The sequence below is a fragment of the Sipha flava genome, unplaced genomic scaffold (assembly GCF_003268045.1).
Source record: "Sipha flava isolate LNK unplaced genomic scaffold, YSA_version1 217_pilon_pilon, whole genome shotgun sequence".
NCBI lineage: Eukaryota > Metazoa > Arthropoda > Insecta > Hemiptera > Aphididae > Sipha > Sipha flava.
In genome coordinates, this window is record NW_020272843.1 from 1,667,500 (window position 1) to 1,692,620 (window position 25,121).

Genomic DNA, 25,121 nt, shown 5'->3' on the forward strand with positions numbered 1-25,121 from the left:
TATTGTTCGGTAGTGGCCGATCAATAAATTTTTACTCGGACGCCTCTTTCTTTCTCTCATACTTTATATTTCTTCTTTTCCGTCGACTGCGTATTGTAAAACCGCACTCTGCCATCGTAACAGGGTCCCGGATTAACTTGTAAAATTAATATTACTAAAATTTTATCCTGAATTATTGTGAAATGAACGAAACCCATAATTTCGGTCAATGCTAAATCCAAATGTCGCATAACTTTTATAAATCGATCATTATTTAATAAGAAACAAATCGTGATACTTTAAAATTATTGTATACATAGATATACATATCAAATTGATATCTACAGCTCACTTTTAATAGTTACACAGGTAATGGCAAAGGTAATAGCACATTAAGTCTTATTTGTTTTAAAAAAATAATACTTAATATAGTAATAATTTTACTATTTCTTGTGTACCTGTTAAAAATATTCGGTACGCTTTAGATATTTCAAAATTTATGCTATATATTTCATGTAACTTTTAAGGGTAAAAATATTTAAATTATTAGTAATACAATTGTTAAATTAGAATTAATTAAATAATTATATTCTCTTAAAAATTACATTATCACTAGTGCATACAATTATAGAAAAATGTAGAGATGTTAAAATACGGTATTTTATTTATTTTTTGTATAATACCCAAAGCCGTATCTAAACATTTTTTTCGGGAGGGGTCCAAAACATGTATATTGTAATTTTATTGAATTTAGATTTTAACTTTTGATATTTGGTTGAAAATATACAGAAAAAGATTTAATCTTCTTTTATTAAAATTAATATCATATTTTCATATGATATTATGATATAAAATTTTAAACAGTCAATGATTAATTGGAGCTTAAGTAATTTTTGATTGAAAATATTTATGTTAGTATTAAAAATATGGTATTTTAAACATTCGTAAAATATTGAAGAAATTTTGGAGGTGGGGGGTCCAGGCATCCTGGATCCTCCTCCAGATACGGTCTTGATAATACTGTATTATACCGGTATTATACCAGTATTATACCGTATAGAACCTTGTAGTACCTTAAATTATAAGGAATTTAACAAAGATTATAACCCCATTGTTAATTATGAAATATAAATTATTTTAAAATAGAATAATTGAAAAAAATGGCTAAAAAGTTAGAAAAAATTAAAAAAACACATAATACAAGAATTATTCACCAAATTCATCAAATTGATATTAAGTCATGCTATCGATTTGAAATTATGATATAGGTAAAATACGTATGTATGTTATACATAGCATTACATATTTTTTAAATAGAAATAAAAAGAAAACCTTAATTAAAACTTCTATAGTTATGTACTATCTCATTGTACCTATATATTTACAATATTTGAATATTATAATAGTACAATAAATTGATTTTAGTCATTTTTAACACCTGAAATCTAAATTAACATAATTACAATAATATTGTATATTTTTAATTTTTAAAATAATAATGTACTTTATTGGAGATCCATTTTATAAGTACAACTAAAAAATTAATACTTAAGTTACTAAAAATAACGTTTTAATTTTTTTTTATACTGTCCGCATAAAATAATTTTATACCATGTGTTTAATACATTGTATAGTACAGTTCTATACAACTGTATAATACAAATGATCACTAGAAAAACCTAATATTATAATCACTTATATTTCCAAATTTTGCATTATAAGAAGAAAAAACTTACAGCAAATGGTCACAGTGGATAAAAAATCGTTTCATATTTGCAAGCATAATTTTTCGGTCTTTTCATCGTTATACTGCCGTCGTGATAACATTTGTTTACCATCAGCGTTGTCTTCACCGCTCATAACATCAGGATTTAGGCAATTTTTTAACGAAGTGAAAATAAAAACGATGCTTGTATAAATCAACTGAACTAAGACTCGGGCCACTGAAGCGTGTGCATCGCCGCGATGCGTTTTTAAAGTTTCCACCGCTCGAAACCGAACGCGTAAATTACGTGGACTTCTCGGTATAAAAATCGGTTTTCGGTCGTGTTAGTGGTACCTACTGCACAAAATTATTTTTACTCTATCATTATTATAATTTACAATATTATTTTTGTTGTTGTTGTTGTTCTTATACGTTTATAAATAATACGAGTATTATATAATGTATACCAACCGCACATTGTACATGTAGTACGCGCGTTCGAGTATACAGTTTTTCCTGATCAAAGTATTCTTGTTTTCGGAATGAATGAACCCGCTTCTTACCAGGTCGTTTTCGCGCCCCTTTCCGTCGTGTTCCACGTGGTTGTTTCTATGGAATTCTTAAAAACTTCTAAGTCCTCCGTATTTAAAAGGATACGCTGTGAACTCCGTACGCAGACGGTTCACCGGTCGGTTTAAAAATAGACGCGTTTTCAATTCGTCGATTGCGTCATTCATTATTGTTCGTCGAAATACAATTCTAACGTGACGTGTCGTCGTTTAAGTTTATTTTTAAAATTTATTCTTTTCATTTTTCCGCCTCAATCAATGGCGAAATCGTAAAACTGTTATTGCGTAACGGATGTAATAAAACATCGCCTCAGTGATGGTTTCGTGAGGATTTCTTACAACCGTTCTTACCGTGTATGGCTAAATCACGGACGCTATAAATACAACGCGCATTGTAACAAAAATTCGTACCTGAACACTCGTCGAATAGTGTTCGCAATGATCTCTTCTTGTATTCAACCCTAATAATGGACTCGTGGTCGGACACGTTCTCTCCGCTCTTCCGTGTTTCCAGCTAACTTCTTCCGTGCACCTCGATAGCATTGCCGAAGATAAATTGCAAGGACTAACTCTTACCTTCAACTTTCCGCTGTATAATTCTATGCTCTGGTTCGTTTTCATGACTCAATATGTGACCAACCGTGTTCCATCCATCTTGCTTTGATGGGTTCCGGTATTTCTCTACATTCGTTTATTTCAGTGGTTTTCAACCTGGGGGTCGCCAAAAATAATGGATGAAATGATTTTCCATATTATTTAAAAATAAAATAAAGTTAATGTTTAAGTGTAAATTAATTGAAATTGTTTATCGTGTAAATATTTTATCGCTAATTAAATCAAATTTTGAGGAATAAAACATAATTTTTTTGTTGAAAGTATCGCATTATAAAAAAAAAAAAAATAAAAAATGGGGCGTCATGATCCGAAAAAGGTTGAAAACCACTGGTTTATTTTACTGAGAATGGTTTCGTTATTACGGCGTTCTTTTCAACTCTTCCACAGCATCTTTCTCCAACACCACATTTAAGATCTTTAGAGTATTTGCCGTTCTGCCTTATTTTCCGGGTTTCACAGCCGCACTCCAATTTTTTTTTTTTTCGCAATGAAAATACGCCAAATTGTTGAATTGTGTTATTTTAACGAAAAGCATGTTTTTTTTACAACTTGTAAGTTTTAAAGCCGCGTCCATTCGAGAGCACGCACGAACGTTCGCGAAGCACGGCGAAAGCGATCCGATCGTTGTTGATAAAATGAATTCACTCAAAAAACTAACTGCACGACTCACAGCTCCGTTTGGATGTGTTTATACACCGAATAAATTTGGTTGTGAGCCCCCGTTTTATTTAGAACACGGCTGTTTACATTTTAATCACGTATTTAACAACACAATGTGATATCATACATATATATGAAATATATGTTATATTTTATTAGACGAATTAATTTGCTAGTTCCTTTCGTACTGCTGCACAAAACCATTGATTTATTTCTTACAATAGATTCTATTGTCTCGCGGTATTATTATATCGACCTATCAGAGACCTTCATCAGGTCAATAACTTATAAATTTGAATTTAATTTCTTACCCCGATTCAAGCCCCGTAAAGAGATTTGAAATGGTAGGTAGTATAATATTATTCTGATTCCACGTAATAATATTATTTATATTTTAATATCCAATAACTGTGGTGCGTTTCTCCGATATTACTGAATACACTTTTTTTAATGAAATTCGCTTTTTATATGAATAATATTAACACTTTTAAGATCGATTAGTGCTTTACAGTCTCATCGACGACTATGCGAGAATAACAATATTATGTTATAATAACTAATTCTTGCTGTGATTAAATACCGACGAACGCAGTACACATTGTTCTGCTAGTAAAATGTAGTATCATATAATTGAAGTATTTTATAGTATAAAAACAAATTATAAGTAGAGCGGAAAATTTTCATTTGTAAAGGAGATCAATTCTGTTTGGAAATTCGTTTAGCAAAATGATTTACAAAACGTATTGACGCGTAGTTCCGAAATATTTGCTGATGAACAATGTACAATTGTAATTAATTTTCCTGAAATTATATCTGTTCACTGTGTTTATAGTTTCATAAGAATCGAAATTAAAATTTAATAACCTAATTATTTTTTTTTAATTAAATTCATAGGATGATTACCTTTTTAAATTCACAATTTATAATATATAAATTTATATTTATATATCTTCTATATGATTGTAGCGGATATAAATAGTTAAAAAATGAGAGTATTAAAATATATTTTTACATAAAACATCCGTATTATAATTAATAGACAAAATAAAGTAAAAGAGAGAGAGAGAGAGAGAGAGAGAGGGAGAGTTAAAATAATTATATTACACTTAATATAAATGTTTATTATATTTCTCAATAGCTCTAAATTTATATTGAACTAATAATATTTATGAATACTGAACGGTGTAGTTAACTATCAATATCAGCAGTTTTAATTAAAACAACTGATAGATATGATACGAGTATATAGAGAGCACGTTTTAAAATTTTATAATATTATACAGTGGTAGCCAATCTGTAGCCTGCAAAGGTATTTTACGTGAACCGTTACACATTTTTTACAAAATATTAAAAAAATAAAAATAAAATGATCTTAATTCATTTTATTTTCTGATATTTACAAATAGAAATGTTATAGTTCCATTTCGATATGATCCGCAACTTAAGAGTGTACTGATCAAATAATGTGTAACAATAGCGTATACCTCAATACGTAATCTTTTCGATTGTCATTAAAATATATCAATGCAATATGTATTTACATGTCATATATATTATATACTTAATATGTGTAACAAAATTTTACTATTAGATTAATATTGACATTATTCGTACTTTTAAATTGGGTGGCCTGATCGAACATCCTATGATCAATGTGTTATTAATAACCATTAGCCTACTTATAAATAGCTGTTTTCATGATAATATAATATCAAATAGACAAGCGTTACGTTATGTTCGTTCATCAAATGCACATAATTACTCGGGTGTACCGAGTTTTTTAACAACTTGATATATTAGTCGTATCATTACACGCATAATTATTGTAAACATAATTACCAAACGTTAACATTTCAAACTCAAATTCACCACTTATTTTATTTCAGTCAACACAAACGTCTACGAGAGAAACCCTTTCTTCCTCTGAAACGAGTGACAAATAAAATTCATTAATCTGACTCAAACACTCATTATGGTGAAGAATTTTCGTTTATTATATTTTATCGCGAAAACAATGAAAAGTTGTGTAATAAATAAACCTATTCATGTTTACAATATTCTATGTGGTACACAATGTTTATGATGGTCAACGTAATATATTGTCTGTCAATTGATGTTTTTTTTTTTTTATTTGAATAATCGAAAAAACTCTAGCCTTTGAATATTAGCAGTGTTTAAAAAATAATAAAAATATTATAATTAAGTTCAAATAAAATGTCTTATTTTTAAATATTTTATTAAAAAACAACCTAGAAAAAACACAAATATAGACTTTAAAATTAAAATATTTATAAAACTTTTAGTTTTAAATATTATATTTTATTCGTAGTATGCATATTTGAATATTAAAAATACTTTTTAGGTCAATATTCATTTTTAATAAAAAAAAATTTTTTTTATGGATTTGAATATTCTCTTTATGTATAATTGTTATAAACACGTAAAACAATCAATTTATATATGATGCTCGTAATCAAACTGTAGAACAAGTGAAACAGTAGTAGTATTTTTGTGTTCTGCTGTTATTATCGATTAATCGCTTTCCAGTTAATTATTTTACATCGCATGTAGGTAAAATATAATAATTATAATTAGAGCCTAAATTTTTATGCAATAAAAATCTATAAAATATGCAGATTCATATCATAAATATGCAAAAAATATGCAAAATGGATTTTTTTATAAATTAACAATATGTTATGTATAAAAATTATTTATTAAAAAAAAATGCAAAATAACATTTTTAATGATACTGTTTAAGTATAAAAGTATTATAAATTAATTAAAGTATTAATATTTATATTAAATTATTATTATTGGTCGAGTACTAGCATAAAATAATAAATATGGATTTCAAGTTTTCGAATTAAAAATTCCTACGATTATCTCGAAGCATACTTTTGTGTTTGGAAAAACTTCTTTCCACATCACAAGATACAATTAGTGCATATTTAAAACTTGATAATTCTTCAACTAACAATTTCTCGTCTTCGTTGTATTCAATTACCTCGCTGTTGATTATACTATCAATTTTTTTCAATGGAGAATATCCACGATTTATTGAGAACACATTTGTAAGTTTAAATCTGGCGAAATTTATCCCTGGCCCTGCTTCTTCGAATTTAATTTTATTATTTTCTATGAACAATTAACTATCTCTTAAAGTAACATTCGATTTCTCTAGTTTTGTTATTGTATCTATTAAACATTGAAAGTGTGTTGTAATGACGGTGAGCTCATTTTTTAACTCTTTATTATGAAAAATCCATTATTTATCGTCATTCGTCGGCCGTCGATAAAAATGATGTCGATTGACGATCGTTTATCGATGTATAATGAATTATTTACAATCGACAGTAGATATCTTTACAGACGTAAATTCTACGAATTGTTGAATATGCAACTATCAAGACATATACAATAAATATGTATTTTCATTCGAATATGCAAAAATATGCAAAAAAAAAAATAATTCTAGACTCTACACATTACGAAACGTCGACATTTATAATCAAAATTATTTTAGGTGAATTTTAGAAGAATATGCATTTGCATAAAAATCTGGGCCCTAATTATAATAATATGTTAAACGCCTTATTATCAAATTTTATCGAAAACGTATCCTTATGTTTACAACGTTTGCAGGAGCCGATTACGAGCCGACCGTGAACGAGGTTCAAGTTCCGGTGCTGGACAGGGACTTATGCAATGCATGGTTGAAGCAGAAGGACGTGAACATCACGAAGGGAATGATTTGTGCCGGCTATGAGCAGGGTGGTAAAGACGCATGTCAAGTAAGTGTGTAGTATAATTTACAGTGTTCTAACATGGTAAGCTGTTTACCAACAGGTACAACCCGGAGGGCGCGTCGTAATATCGTATGACTCCTATAACGATTTCACCCATATTAGGACGTGCCCTTGAGGTTGTACCTGTCGGTGAACAGCTCACGCCATATATTATACCAAAATCATAAGAGGAGCAGATGGAAAAGTTACAATATTCTTACACGATCTGCCATCAGTATCTTACGGTCGTTAGGCTCGTAATCAGAATCTCATGTCCCCTTATTTTTTTTCGCAATTTTTTTCCTTATCGGCTGACCGGAAAGCCCGTGAAAAAATGATTGTCTCATAAAATCGCTCAAGGATAAAATATACTCCCGTACATTGCATTAATTTTGAAATCGTCTTATTTTTCTTCACGGAACAACTATCTGTTCCTTATCCCCTAAACTACGGTACTAACATTGAACTTCTCTTCGGTTGCCAATACAGAACAGCGTCTTATTCTTATTCGTAAAATGTATTTCACTTGCAACATTCCGATTGTAATAAGAGTTTCGACTGTTATAATTACATAATTTGATCAGCTTTTATTCGTCAACGGGTGAGAATAGAATGATGCATCTGAGACAATTTTATCGGTAGACCTATAAAATTTTCATATTTCACTTCGGACAAGCAGTCAGTGCTAATCGCTACTAAACACCTTTATAGTTGACATTTCGTAGTTCTCCTTAACATTACGAAATGCCTTACAAAATATTTCTGCGGATATTCCTTGTATTTGGATGTTCCATTAGTTAATTGCATTTGTCGAAGAAATTTATAAATACAACAAAAATCTAAGTAAAACAATTTTGTTTTTGCTTTTTCAAATCTATTCGTTTTTTTTTGGCGTTCCTTTTGTAATAATAAGTTTAATAAATAAATTTAATATTGGCAACGACGGTTGTTATACTATCCCTACCTTTGGGGAAGGGGTGTGTTTGGAACTGTACCACGACCACGTCAGAGCCTATAACAACTGGGTTTTTCAACAGGGCGACTCCGGTGGACCACTGCTATGCCCGGTGGAAGGACACCAGGACCGGTGGTTCGTGGGTGGCATCGTCAGCTGGGGCGTGGAGTGCGCTACGCCCAGCTTGCCGGGGGTGTACGTCAACGTTCCCATGTACACGGAATGGATTACTAAGAGTATACGTGAAGATGAATTGCAATCAGCCATGGACGAAGTCGATGAGATCACCGTCGACGATTACTGATAACGGAGGCAGCGATGGGACGAAACGCGCTTCTGCAGGCTTTCATACCTTCGGAATCCCTTTTGCCCGCATCATCATGTGATCTTACCGCAACACCGTATATATTAAACCTCAATCCTTTAAATCCTTGACCTGTGATTCAAAACTCATTGTCCTGCGCTAACGTGACGGGTCTACGTCACTGTTTTGTCCTTCGGCAGTCCGGCCTAACCGTGAATTATTAGCTGAGCGAATCATCGTACTGCTAAGTTATTATATACTTTCCAATTTCAGTTTTTAACCCTTACGTTTTTTTTTTTTCCTATCCGAATCATTTTCAATCGTTGTACACAAACCGTCAGCCGTCATGTCTGTATTCATATTTGATTCAAACAGTGCGTGTGAAGGTTTTTGATTCGTCTCAAGGATATACGCTAGTGTTTATCGACCGATTACGCACACAAGACATTAGATGACACGTGCACTGGTAGATGTTATCGGGGGAAAAAAAACCGCTGTTTTTATAGTCTTACGTCCACGTTTAATTTTATTATAATTTTGCTATTAATAATATTATGCGTTTATACTTGAACTCAAAATCGATCAACTTAATGATGTAACAGTGTTGTTATAATATTCGATCAGTAAGTTATCCGTTTCGTTTTATATTATAACGGGTTTTAATTTAAAACTTTTAAATCTTTAAAAACGTACATTGTTCTTTTCAAGGAATGAAGCTGTTTTCTCTCGAGTTAACTGTCAATTTTTAATAGTTTATAAAAAAAAATTGGACATGTCTGTGGGATTACGATACGATGACATTAAATATCCAATTTTCCCGAAAAGATCACAATATAAATGCGACTAATTTTAGTAAAAAATTACATTTCCACCTTAAAGGTTGCAGATAAATTCAATAATATTTCATAGTAATATTCAGGGCCGTGGAGAGAAATCAAGGGCCCCAGAGCAAATTAATCCAGACCCTTCTCACATGAGGCATTAAATTTGCCACTGACATCCAGTGTCGTCTTTAAAAATATGTAGATCAAAGAAATAATGTAATTGCAGTCACGGTTATTCTACAGACTAAATAAAAATAATTATTTATAGCCTATGGTTATTTCTTGAAAACGTTATTTATCTATGTTTTAGATCAATATTATAGTATTCACTTTATTCTAGACTCGTTTTATAGCACGATTCATGTTGGTGATCCATAAATAGCTCGACACCATGACCGAGACTTAGTGGACTCATCAGACCCCGGCCCTTTTTTGGAGCCCGGGCTCCTAAGCTTCAGCCCTAGCTGCCCCCCTCCATCTTATCGGACCTGGTAATATTACGATAAATTTAACACTTTTAGTTCATTCCTTTGTAGGTGGTCACGCAATCTCTAAGGCATCCTGTACAGTCCTGCAGTCTTGTAGAAACAGGAGTAGCATATACTCTACGAAAATAGTGGGTACATATTTTCCCTTCCCGGAGGATCACTGTAGAATTAATTGTTTTTATCAAACACTCCATAACAAAACGAGTATTATATTATAGGGCGCATGTAAACTCCGCCACAAGTACCTTTTTTACTGTAAACTCCACCAGAAAAATAAAACAGGTAAAATTGGGTTCATGTAAACTCCGCCATTAAAAATAAATCAGGTAAAATTGAGTACAAGTAAACTCTGTCAGTGAAGAAAATCGAGTAATAGTATAAAATTAATATGATTTATTATTAAAAAAAAATTATAATTTTTTATAATATCAAATGGTTTACATAAAATATTTAAATCATAGAAAAAAAAATCATAAAAAATAATCGTCATACCTAATAATATAAAATCATATTTTTGATAATAACAATTAAAATCGTCCACTTTCAATATTTTAATCACAGTAAAAAAAAAAAAGTCATAAAATAATAGTCTATTATTATTAATAAAATAAAATCTAAATAATCAAATACTTTATGAACAAGTGAAACGATGGCACAGTTTAAATAGTGTATTACAACTGCGTGTGTGTTTATTTTAACTGCATGTAAATTTTAAAATTTATAATTCTATGATGGCTAAAGTTATCGAAAGTAAACATGAAAATAAAACATTAGTACTAAACAACATTAAATTTTTTATCGGATCAGTTAACAAATATTAACTAATTAAATATATAGTTACAATTTACATAACTAAGGTATCGTATATCATAATATATTATTTTTTCATCTTTTTATATTTGACCATTTTTTTAAATAAAATTTAACATTTTCCAGCCTATATTGTATATATTATATAATACCTTTACATTTATTGAATTAATAGTATATATTAAATAAAGTTATTTCTGTGCTATAGCTTTTAATTTAAGTGTAGTATACAATTATTTTGGTAAAAACGTGGTCAATATCTCATTTAGTGGAAACGGATATTGGTGGAAAAGGGAAAGGTCTACTTTTGGTGGAAACGGGCATGTATTTGTATTTAATGTGAGAAGGCACGTGGCAATGTAAGCACTGAGCAGGTAAATAAAAAAAGCTGGCGGAGTTTACATATATCCATTACAGGTATGAAAAAAAAATGGTGGAGTTTACACTAGATCTTTTATTACCTTTTTATCTTAACCGATATTCTGGCAGAGTTTACAATCGCTCATATTATAATATAGTGACGCAATTATATTTGGTCAATAATTTCTAAATTTTCTATTAGCACGTTTGTGCAATATAATATTATTGTACGTACGGTATACCGTCACTGCGTGTCAGCTGTACTTGCGCTGTGTTGTTAAAAAAAAAAAAAATTAAAGAAAATCAATCACAATAAATAATTGCTCACGGTGAGGTTGTTGTTCCACAAATTCAATCATTTTTATCATAACTAATTCTGATACTCCTATCAAAAAATCGGAAAGTTATTTTTTAATCACCAACCTCACCCAATGAGATGGCGTATAATATTATTTTAGACAATAAAAATATAATGCTTCTACATCGTTCTAAGACAATAAAGTGAGATTTTTTTTTTCTAATCGGTTTTTAAAATGTATGATCGTATGATTAATAATAATAACTATGTGTAATATGTTGATAATATATAATACAAATAACATAATTACGATAGGCTTAAACGGTAGTTTTCCGTAGGATATAATATTAAATACTATATAACATATAACTGGGCTATTTTTGTAAAAAATAAAAAAAAATAAATAATCAAAAAAAAAAAAAAAAAAAACTACTATAAACTAGGTATACGTATAAGTGATAACGTTAAAGCGATTATTAATAATAAAATCGTATGTAATTATAGAGCTAATTGCAATTGATTTATCGAAATGACAATAAAATTATAATATTGTAATAATATGTATCTGTTGTACTCGTGCTGTAGTAATGATCGCCGTTGTCATCGGTTTCATTTAGTGTATAGTATTGCTGTGTTTGGACGCTCGAGCATATAAAATGTATATATATATAGAGTTCGATTATTTTTGACTGATTATATTTTTCGACAAACATCTAAGAAATCTGCAATCAATCAGATATTTGAGCTCAATTAGCATAATTTTATAATACTTTAATAAAACATTTTCCACTATACGTTCGATAGACGAGAATGCAAGACAACACAACTATTACAACAATATTATGTGTCTTTTTTATAAAAATTCGTATAAATGTACTCGAAAGCGCTTAACGCAAATATTGAATTAATATTTTCAGAAGATGTATAATAATTGACACTACTAGTGTATTTACCATAATATATATATTAAGTATTATTATTAAAGAATGTGTAAATATACTATTTTACTCTAGCTCAAGCTTTGGAACGTGATTACTTAGCTTTAAACTAATAATAATTATAATAAATTTAACGGCGCTCGCGAGACAATATAGTGAGACTCAATTATTACGTCGTGAGACAATACATAAATTTAATAATATTAACAAGGTTGGGCGAATTGTTAGTATTATTTTTCAACTAGGTTCAATATTTTTTATTTAGTGGTTTAATGGTTATTATAAAGTTCCCGAGCAATTTTCGAGTTTATACTTGATTTTAAAGTTAAACAAATCATTCGATTTCACTTTCTTTAGTTTACGAACAATCGAACAATTTTATTTTAAGAGCATTTCCCATTAACAAAATCAAAAAAAGAAAAAAAATTATTGTTTTATTTTACTTTTTAACAAATTTCTACGAGGACGAATACAAAATAATTAAAATATTTAAATTTTACTAAAAAATAAGAAATATAATATTTTAATAATTATCCGAAACAAATTTAATTGAGGCAATTGAACGTAATAGAAATAACTATAAGTAGCTATGAATTAACAGTAAGAACAAATCAGTTAGGTTCGTAAAAATACTTATACCTAATTAAATTAATTTTGAATTAATTTTAAAATTTTCTGAAATTTGAAGTTAATAGGTCGAAAGCAACATAACTTTGAACTTAATGGCTTAATATCGCCCAACCTTGTGTTATTATTGAATAATATTGTAAGCGACCGTGGTTTAGCTGCAGTAATTTAATATGTACCGTTGCTACATCAGGTGAATCTATACCGTAGTTAGTAGGCAATCTAAATTTTATAACGTTTTATTACATTTATTATTAAGCAAATATTTAATTTTTTACGGCTTATAATTTACGAAGGAATAACTACAACGATATCATACATTTTTCCTGAGATATTGTTGTTTTTGTTGTTGTTGTTGTTGTTTTTGTTGTGTCGTGAATGTGTTTGGAGTACTGCGAGTGGAGGTTATATAATATACATATTACATTTTAGTTATTATTTTTGTTATGTTTCCATGAGGAGAATATAAAATGTGTTTATTTTTCTACGCGCGCTTAGACGTATAATATAATATGTATACTTATGTTATGAATATATATATATATTGTTATACGTGAATACGGATTCGAGAATGTGCTTGTTACGAAACGGCAAGTGAATCATATCAATGTTATATTACAAATTGTAGTGTATTAATTGTGAAATGTCGTACGATTCGTACAGTAGCGGATTTAACGGTGGTTCTAGTCAGCAAATACCCTTTCTAAATTGTTAATTGAGACCCAGAAAAATTATAGTTATTTTTTTTTAAATTTTATCAGAAAAAAAAATATGGTACAAATTTTAATATCGTTTACAATTACCATTTTTATTTATAACAAAATAATATAAATATACAGGAAATACTCAGGAATAATTCGAATATTTCAAAAATATTTTATTTAAAAACAAAGTAGAAAAGATCGAATATAGATATAGTTAGAAATACTGTTAATATTGATTATAGAATTCTATATAATTTCCGAATATGTACATTATACTAGTATATGAACAATGATTTATTATCAGCAAGACTCGGAACTTTATGCACTAAAGAATACTAAAATATGCGCATAAATATGCGTTAAAGAAACATAAAAAAATGCGGTATAATATGTAGTAAAAAATTGGAAAAAAATTTGTTAAATCCATGAAATATGCATATAAACCCAAAATATTCGAATTGGTACAAAAAATAACAAAATATGCATAATTATGCAACAAAAATTTTTTTTTCTGAAATATACATACTATGAATCGAATTTGTATGAAATCAGAATTTCAATATGCACTTTCTAGATAAATATGCAAATGCTTAAAGTTCCGAGCCTTGATTAACGTGATACGCTGTATCACGTTATTTATAATGTACTATTTTCCATTTTCGTATCACGGAAACGTGAGTGTAGCGAGCAACTTTATAAAACGGGGCTAAGAATTTTAGTGATACATTTATTACGAGGCCCTTATTTTGAATTTTCCGACTTCATTTGAACCTTTAAATCCGCCACTGGATTCGTAACAGATTGATTTATGTACAAAAGAACAAAATAAAAATATATAGAATTATATTAAGTTTAGGATCAGGTGCCGAGAACCTTGTGAAATGTTTAAGGTACAAACCATGCAATGTAGGATGGGTTACCAAATTTAAAAATAAAATAAAATATGCAATTATGTTATACGTGTTATTGTTATGTAAACGCGAGCGGGGTGGTGGTCAAAAGGTCTTGCGGTCGTGTAACGTAATCGTACAAGACAATGTAGTAATGAAGTTATCGCCGAAATGGGTTACCGCAGAAACGAAGAGTGGTACATTTTCAAGTTTCTTGAGGGGGAGGGATTACATTTATTTAAAAAATACATGTAAGGTATAAATGACCCCCCCCTCTCCCGAACGCTACTGGGGACGGAAAATGGTTAGAAATCCAATACGTACGACGGCACACACCTTTCGTTGTGCCATGCCTCTCTCGCGTGAATATTACAATATATTTACCATGCAAAGATGTAACGGATTTTATTTATTTATATAGATATATATTTATATATTGTTACGCGTGATGAAATGTGTTAAAATTTTATACTCGAAAGGAAAAATCGCATAACGGCAATCTATTCGTTACCAAAAAACCTATTTTTATTATTGTATTTCCTTTTCCGTTAATTTTTCGTATACACATAGTATTAAGATATTTGGAGTGGTTGTGTTTCGAGAAAAAAAAAAAAAAACTATACCGATTTTTATAGATGTATTGATGTTACCATGTACACGAATGCCAATGACTTCAATTAGAATAGATTTAAATAACTATATATATAATATAATAACTAATTCTACAGAAATTAGTGTATGTAAATTGTCTAGGTTAAGGATAACATATTATATATTTATGTTGACTAGAGTATGTTAACGAAATGTTTAGTAAATAAAACATTGCAGCTTCAACTGGACTTTTTTGTTTTTTTTCCTTCCCATTTAATATTGATAATTGTTATCGCTGAAATTCCAGATTGCCAACCTTATTCTCAATTTGAATGTCGAACAAAAATTATGAAATCATCTATAGTTGCATTATGCTGAATCACAAATGAGTTAGATGACTCAAAAGTATAAAACGGTGATTATAATCAACTTTTAAAAAAATATGAACGTTTTATTTCAATACCATCCGGTGATTGGAACAGCACGATCGAGCATGGTAAATTTTTTTTACCTGCTTTTTGGTGATACCATTGAGCACGCTCAGAATATTTTTATGTATTTAAGACCTTTCTGAACTGCTTACGTTTCGTAACAAAAATATATACCTACAGAAAAATTATTTTTATTATAATTTCTTTTTAAATATTTATAAATGAAATATTGTATGGAAATAAACATTATTTCATGTTCATATGATGTGGACACACGTAAATCAATTCTACTTACCCACGCTTAAAACAGTTGCCTATACAAATTAGGATTTATTATTTATTTAAAAAAAAGGATTTCATTTAATATGCTAAACGTACAATTAAAAAAAGGCCCAACTCCTAAGTTGAGAGAAATTCACGGCTTGGTGAATAATACTGTGAATTCTACCCTTTGCTATTTCTAATTACCTAACCTTTGATATGTGTAAAAGGGCTACAACTCGCTTGCGCACATTTACCTTTTTTTACTACTCATTTGCGCACAATTTGCGAACAATAGAAACCTTTTTTCGAAGAAATTTACCCACGTATAGAATGTACATAACCTGTGTACCTACCTCCAATTTTTCGAATTGGTTATAAGCCGGGTTGTGGACCAAAAAATGTTTTCATTATTATACTTAACAATATTTTCCATCACCCTTTATAGGCTTAGGACTTTCTATCTATAATCATATTGTGGTGTTATAGACTGGCGAGTTTAAAAAATGTTAGTTTAGTTATTTAATTTAGTATTCCTTAGCAAGCCATCTTTATTTACAATTTGTTCGATTAAAAATAATTTTATTTTCAATTACAATAATTTGTTTACAATTAAGTCCTTAAAATAATTTTGAGTACATACTTGGCTCCATTCCAGACAAATTATATCGTGGAAGCCCGCCATGGGTCGTGGTTTGTTCTTAGACGGCCATGTCGATTGTTTGAAATATCCTCTTAGAAAATTGTACGTCCATCGAAGTATACGACACTAAATGAACCATTACCATACGATATTACAATAATAATAATTTTTCTTTATAATGCTCGAAGGTCGGGTGAGGGGGCAGGGAAGCTATCGGTCACGCAGACATCAAAAACACTACTTTTGACCAACGATATCATGATTTGGTATCGGGTGAGACGGAAAATCATTTATAACCATAAATCCACCATATTATAATATGTAACCAATGTGATACCAAGCGACACACTTATCAATCAATATATACTTGTAAAATGTATAACAAATAAATTTATATTGGTCGCAATTCGTTTATGTTACAAGTTCATTATGGTATTCCACATTGCATATTTATTCCTTAATTAACCGTATACTACTGATAAATAATAATAATTTGTAGAAGTATGAATTGTTTATAACTGCATGAAATGTTTTGGCGCACATGTAAAAGTTCCATCACCAAACATGTGTTTATTATTAGAAAGTACTTCCAAGTTATTTTTACAAGAAAATAAAATAACAGAATTATCATCGCTCGAAAAACAAAATTGATTACCTTTATACAACAACGTTTATTTCATTTCTAAAGTTTTAATTTAACTTTTAACTTATTAACTCGTTAATACCCAGGCTTGATAATAACATTGGCGGTATTCTAATGATATGTGTGCACATATGCGAGGTCGATGCCACTGAGTACACACGAATATTATAACATTAGGTAGCATTTTCTCGTCTTTGATTCGTTCTAAAAACACCACTGCGTCACATAATAAAACAAACGTCACAGAAATCGTCGACGTTATTCAGTCAATTACAATGTACATCATATCATAGACTCGGATTTCATAACAATCACATACAAATATTCGCACTTGCAGAACGTTGATCGTGTCAAAATGTAATCGTCATGTTTATAAATGTTTTTTTTTTCAACACAATAATTATTATTCAAGTGGCTAAATTATTTAAACCTCCCGGGCTGGTACGATTTACGCCATAAGCTTTTAATAATTTAAGTAAAATATTTCAACCATATTAAAGCAGAACAATCAATTAATCAGTGATTCATAAAAAAATTAATTATTCGAACCATGTCGAAGCAATATGAAACGAATTATTTTTAAAAACAAACATACTACCGGGTTAAAACTTATGAATTTTGATATTGAACTCGTCGTCTGTTAGCGATGGTATTTTAATGATTTTTTCGGGGAAAGGGAAGGCAAATATTATACACCACGTTGAAAGGAAACAATATTAGAATCCATCAATGAATCGCATTCGAAACGCGAACCGTACAGCTACCATATACCTAACATTATTGTTGTTAATTATTACTGTGGGCGACCAACAACGTCATCTAGTTCTTCGCTACGACAACGCGACCATCGTGGTCGACGTCGCGACGGAATCCAAACACCCGCCATCTGCCGGTTCGAATATTCTACGAGGTATTTTCCGATTGATACGCTAACAGATGTGGCTAACAGGAATCCTTTGAAATTTTGAAGGGATCCGAAACTTATGTATTCAGGAGTAGATTCAAGAGGAGATATAGGAACTGAAGCACCATTCCCTCTTAGGTCTTAAGTACTTAAAATATTTCAAAGATCACATTCATTTTCGATATTTATTAATTGGAATAATGAGGAGCGTATAATATATAATATAATATACAATGTATAACATGTAAGTCAGATGAGTTACCGTAATGCGTTATGTATATACTGTGCATATGCACAGTCATATCGATAATCGTTCTTTTATCTGCCGTTTAATTAAGCGTGTTTTTCAGTATGTTGTGCTCGGTATGTAACAGCGACATTTTTGTTGGCGAAGATATTAAATGTTTAAAATGCAAAGAATATTTGCAACCATGATTACAAATTCATACAAATTATATAACAAATTTTGTTACCAATTTTGAGTGTCTAAGATAAAAATTATGAATGCGGATGGTGGAGTAATGTTACGCTGGCATCCGAAATGAAAAAGGGTTTTTCCACCCTTTAGGGGGTGTATACATTTTCAAAATGCGTTTACAAATTTGTACAAATTATGTAACTAATTTTGGTACCGGTTTTGAGTAGTTATTCTAACCTGCGGATGTTAACGTAACTTACCTAATTTTATTCGAAAATAATGTGGAGGAAAATGGAAACCAACCAATTTTTTTTTTTTGTGGTGGAAATTGGTCAGAGGAGAAAAACGGTATCTCATTTTTGGAGGAAAATGAAACCGCCCTATTTTTGTACATTATTTTTAACTAGATAAAAAAGTATTTATCTGAACTCAAAATTGGCAATAATACGAGTAAAAAGACTGTTGCAAACCAGGGCTGAAACTAATACACGTGCACGCAGTCTTAAAACACGAGTACACGGGTTATGAACGTTAGTTCATTTATCCATGTATTTGTTTTACACGAACTTTAACACGGGGCTAGGTAAATCGAGTCCGCGATATTTTATGTACATTTTAAATGCGGTAAATTGAGTCCCGGGGGAAAAAAAAAAGATATTAAGTAAGTTGGGTCCCGGGGAATAAAAGGTAGTAAGTAAATTGAGTCCCAACTACTTACTATACTAACTCGCCGTAGTCGTTTTACAAATGACAATTCACACTGTTTCTATCAGTTATCGATTCAATTATGATCAAATAACTTCGTAACGTTGTAACTTTGAATATATCTAAGATACGTATTAGGCAAATACATACATTAGTTTGTCGTATATCGTGTGTCAGTTATCAATTAACACCAATATTGATGATAGTTCTTATGATTACACACAGACACGAGTGTACGAAATCTGAGCATTTTCACTATATTTTTCGTAACGTGCATTGTGTACTGTACCTACGCCGATTTGAGTTTGTTAAATTCGTACTTTTTAAGTTTTTTACCGAAAATGTAATAAAAAACACAATAATATTAAAATTTACTTGTCATAAAAATTATGAGATATTTTAAAAAAAATTGTTTACCTGGGACTTAACCTTTTACCTTTTTTTCCCGGGACCCAATTTATCGAGAAAAGGTTATTTAGGACCCAATTTACTAACTCCCTTTAACACCGTTTTGTTAAAAACACATGTACCCATATTTTTAAATGCACGTGTTATAGGGAGCTCTATTAAGGATTGATTGTTAATCGTGATTATTTATATCGTATACGGCCAACATTTCTTCCTCAACGGTAATTTTTGTAAACAATTATCTTCAAGCGGTCCACCAAAAAAACTGTAACAGTGAGAAAAATGTAAATATTAATCTTATAATATAATTTCGTATCACACAGTAGGTATACAATATACATGACGTGTATATAAATGTAACAATATACTCATATACTTAACTGAATATTGAAAAGATAGTATATTGAAGTACATGACTTAAATATACATTAATATGATCTGTAGTTTATTTTGAATGCACAGGCGATATCGATATCAAATAAAAACATTTCTAATTGAAATATCAATAAATAAAATTAATAAATTAATAAAAATATAATTCAGCATAATTTAACTTTTTTCTATAATTTAGTTTTATTTTAAACATTTGTAAAGGAACACACAGAATAAATCCATAAAGTTCTCAATTGTCCTAATCAAGAACGATAAAAAAAACAATAAGTAATATTAAATTATTAATAAACTATGATATTTTTCTCTACTACTAAATATTGTACACCTACGATGTAATAAAAAAAAACTACGTTTTACAATTTAATTATATTTAAGTTCTTAGTAATTATCAATAATATTTTGTTTTGTTCGGTGTGGTAATGCAATAATATAGTTACGACGAGAAATTGAGCAAGCTTTTTTAGCTAGGACATCCATATTGTCAGCCAATCAATTCTTCGGGGCATCTGGATTTGCTTGGTGACACCGACTAGGATATCCATATAACCACGACAGAAAATTGATTATGTTTTTCTATCTAGGATATCCATATTGCCGGCCTTGTAGTTAACCAACATCACACTACTACCCTATAAATAAATGTATTAGAAAGTAAAGCTGTAAAACTTTTAACTTCACCATTTTACTTATTATATTTTTATCTGTATCAGGGACTGAGACCGGACCGAAAAGAACCGGTTACGGAACCTAAAACCTAGTGTAAATTAAAGAACCAAAAATAACCGTTACCTGTATTTTATATTTTTAATAGACCCTAACCAATAACGAAACCTATATATAATACCAAAAGAATATCGGTTTTTTTAAGGGTTTTTTACTGTTTTCAATTTCCTATTGAAATCGAAAGAAATTACTCTTTAAACTGAAAATATATTATTTAGAAACAATAATTAAATACGATCACATCAATCAATTACATCACGATCCGATTCAAAGTTATATATAATAAGTGTTGTCATGTATTACTTGCAATAATTATTTGAGTTATTGTTAAGCAATAATTTGTGCCACTTTCTTCATCCATGAATCATGATATTCCACGACTAGAATAATGCTTATGAAGAATTAGATATAGGAGTTATCGGATCGGTCGCTAAAGACCCCGTAACATTTGACTACATGGGTAATCACAGAGAAACGTATATTTTTATAAAAAAAATTGGAATTTTTTTAAATTGTTGATAATTGTGTGCAGGATGCTGAATTAAGTGAAATTTTTGAAGCAAAACACTGCTCGCATTTGTACAGCGATATGTTTTTAACAATACATTCGTTAATACAAACATAAAAATTAGAATAACAATAACGTCGACATACTAAAAACGTTAAAGTGTATTTGCTCCTTATTTTCATTTTTCAGAGTATACCCGGAAAAAACAAATATTCTGCATAATAGTATGACTTGCACATAGAACGGTTTGCCTAAAACGTTTTGCCTATGACAACTATATTATTATATAATGTACTTATATTGTAAGGTACGTATTACATATTACTAGAAATATAAACCTTCGATTAAGTACTACTAGCTCATCTATGGCTGTATTACATTTTTCCGAAACTATTATTATTATTGTTTTTACTATCATAACTGCGGAATTTTTTTATTTATATATTTTTTTTACGTGCGGTTCCACGTTGAACGTTTTACACGCGAACAGTCGATGGCGAAGTCATCAACGGAATAATTACCTTATTACACACATAAAAAATGTATGGCGCGGCGTTTAACAACCACGTTGGATTTATTTCGTTTTTACTATCAATTTTTTTATTTATGTCATCAAACGCAAACGAGCGTAATATACTGTATACAAGAACCGTCGAAAAGTGCGTTCGACGCGAATAAAATAAAAACCCGATGATATGCATTATGGCCGTGTGCTTGCATTCAAAACAAGAGCAGTTTTTTTACGAGACGAATAATAAAATGATAAATGTACTTACGACTGGTGAATAGTTTTATCGTCCGTTCCTAGCCGAGCTAAGCCTCATAACGGTTTTGTTACGTCTACGTAACATAATAATAATATACCTGCACAGTTTGGTGTTCGGATGGTTTTCGAGTCTACGTGAAAACTGCAGGAAACAGGACTAGGATCGACTAACACCGCTTCCAACGAACTGCCACGGTAATACATTTCAACGATTTTGGCCGTCGTGATGCATTTTTTTTTTTAATTGTTTTTGTTCCATACAAATAACACGCTATGGTGTGTTTGCATGCTACATATCGTTTGTTAAAAATAAAACACTCGGAAAAGTTAAAACGAATGGTTTTTGAAAAGAACACAGCCGTCCGTACGAACGTATTAGTTCCATGTATTGTGTTGCTGTACCGGTCGAGGATCGAATCGTAAATTCCAATAAATGTATTTATTTTTTAAACTGTTTTAACAACGACGTATTTCCAATTGCTGATTTAAATAATGGGTGCGCATAACGTTTCCATTTGTTTTTATTACCACTCACACTATATTTGCATAGAAACGGCTAAAGGAACGGCAGGAGGGTGTAACCTGCTTTGATAACTATATTGCAGATCGTGTATTAGTGGGGGTAGGTTTTCTCGCTCTTGATACGTGAAACATTTTTTTTTTAAGTAAACCTGTAACTGAATAATTGTTTCAGAACATTTTGTTCGAAGCACGTCGTCGTATTACGAATATTACATTATACGATCTTACAGTTTAAACGATCTGTGCGGTATATTATGTAATTTAATAATAACATCTACATATAAGCGGGATCGTTTAATGCGATGCCTTGAAAATTTGAATATAACGACAGTAGATCTTGACCCTTCTACACCTCATGTAGACATATTTGAGTATATCAGACTCTGAGCGGTGGTGGAGCTACCGAGGACCATAATTGTTACAATTATTGTAACGACTAAACAGTTCTCGTCGTTATATGCACCGAGTTCAGTATTTCGCAGCATTTCGGGTTTTTCAACTTGCGCCGGTTAAGACTACCGATCCAGCCTCGCCCAAGTCTGTCTCTGTCAATCACCGAGGATACTGTGCGTACCCATAACCTTGGTCAGTCGATCTATTGGTCGGTCGTTGAATCAACTAATCAATACCGATAGATGAACGATATGCCCACAGATAGTTACGGATTTCACGGAGAATGCAACTTCACGAACCGGCTTCAGTGCACACTATACTACCAGTTGGTAGACTTCTAAATCAAGAATATCGGTAAATTATTTGATACATATATATATATATACATGTATAGTGTGGATCACGATTAGTAAATCAAGTAAAATGTAATTGTGATATAATTTGATTTTTCAGTATTCAGTATTTTTTTTTTATTTTTTTCGCGGATTTTAATTTTTTTTCCCAATAATGTAAAGAGCTAATACAAAAAAAAACTTATTATATAAAACACTAATGATTAATGTAAGACGATGAACACCATCGTTGTAAATTGTTTTTCGTATTTAAAATCAAATTATTTTCAACATAAGAATTGATTACATAAAAATTAAAAATTGAATATAAAATTTATATAGAATTAATTTTTATCCATAAATTATTTTAAATATTTTTTTATTTAAAAAAAAAAAATCAAACCGCTGTTTTCTAAACCGTCTATGTATAGTTTCCGGACTCATTGGTAACAATGTTCATCCATTGCGCCAATTTTTGGACACTACTTGTATAATATACATTTATTGCGAGTAGAATAATTTGGACAGTTTTGACACCATATTGTGGTATAAGAAAAAGAAATTGGCATCAATTTTGCCGATCGATAATCGAATGTAATGTAATGTTGTACGTCAATTGTGCCAATCGATTCCTACATATAAACGTAAACATATTATACACATAGAAGTGTATAACACTGTTATCACTGATTTTAGAACCTACAGATTAACAGTATCGCTCAGTTGGTAATAAATAGATGTATTGGTAATAAATGGTCAATATACCAATATATAATATTGGTAATAAATGGGTTTACGTTGTTGTGCTCGTAGGTACATCTGGAAACCATTATTTTTATCATAATATTATTTGATAATTTGAAGATAGAACAAATATTATGTTTGTAAAATAAATTCGTAGTACTGTTCAGTATGATTCCATGCAATGTACGTATAACGGTCGTGGCTCATGCTTAAATTTATAATAAAACGAGTTTTAAGTGAACGTGCTAAATAAATGATTATTTACCAAAATTATAAATGTTCTTGTAAACAACTTACCTATATGTATTTTCAGTTAGCTGATTAAAAATTTTCCAACGAAATTGATTTAGTATACCTTTTTTATATCGACGCAATAGTAGTATAATTTGGACAGTTCTGACACCATATCCTGCATATCCTGCATATCCTCCTTATCTTTCTGAACCACCACCGGCCGATCACGCACGTGTACGACACACGTCACAAACTCCCCACCTTCACTACTACAGACGTCACTACATACCCCACCGACAGTGACGCAGCGTTCCCAGAAATATTGCCGCCGCCGTCACCGTCACAGCATTTGTCGCCGACGACCCCACGGCTGCAGCGATCGTGTTCGTTTCTACCCCCCTTCTCCCACCGCTACTTATTGTATACTATTGGCCAGCAGTGTTTTTGTTAATATCCGATATCAGTTGTGATAATATAAAATGTGATTACAATTAACGGCTAATGATATCGTACAGGTGATAACACATTTGAAAACATAACGAATATTCGGTTTTTGATAATAACCGATACCAGTTGTGATATCAAGTACCCGTTAATATTATCATACAGGTGATAATACATTTGAAAACATATTATTGATAATATTTAAAATAAATGCAATATCTGGCTAAGAATCGAACTGGAGATGCTTAGGATGTTGTATCCACTTAGACTCTTACATCTATTAGTAATATGTAATTAATTTAACGTATTTCAGTTCGTACACAAGTCTCTCGATATAATTCAGGATATGTATATCAAATTACGTGTAATTAGCCATATCTCTCTTCGTCAATATTTTCGATAAAAAAAAAAAAAAAATGTATTTATTATTCAAAAGAATATGCCATTTGCCTGTGAACAATATCCAATATGTATATCAAATTACACGAAATAGCATGTCTTTACCTGACAATATTTCTGAGAAAAAACATCAAGTTCTCACACG

General features: G+C 30.4%; 1 protein-coding gene across 2 annotated transcripts in view; it reads left to right on the forward strand.

Moving 5' to 3' along the window:
* LOC112683028 (atrial natriuretic peptide-converting enzyme) overlaps positions 1 to 10,121 on the forward strand; it is a 197,684-nt gene extending 187,563 nt beyond the window's left edge. For both annotated transcript variants that reach the window (XM_025553868.1, XM_025553869.1), the window contains exons 19-20: positions 7,174 to 7,322; positions 8,354 to 10,121. In XM_025553868.1, the coding sequence (XP_025409653.1) occupies positions 7,174 to 7,322; positions 8,354 to 8,575 (371 nt within the window). In that variant the 3' untranslated portion in view covers positions 8,576 to 10,121. The remainder of the gene's footprint in view (positions 1 to 7,173; positions 7,323 to 8,353) is intronic.
* Positions 10,122 to 25,121: the final 15,000 nt, after the last annotated feature.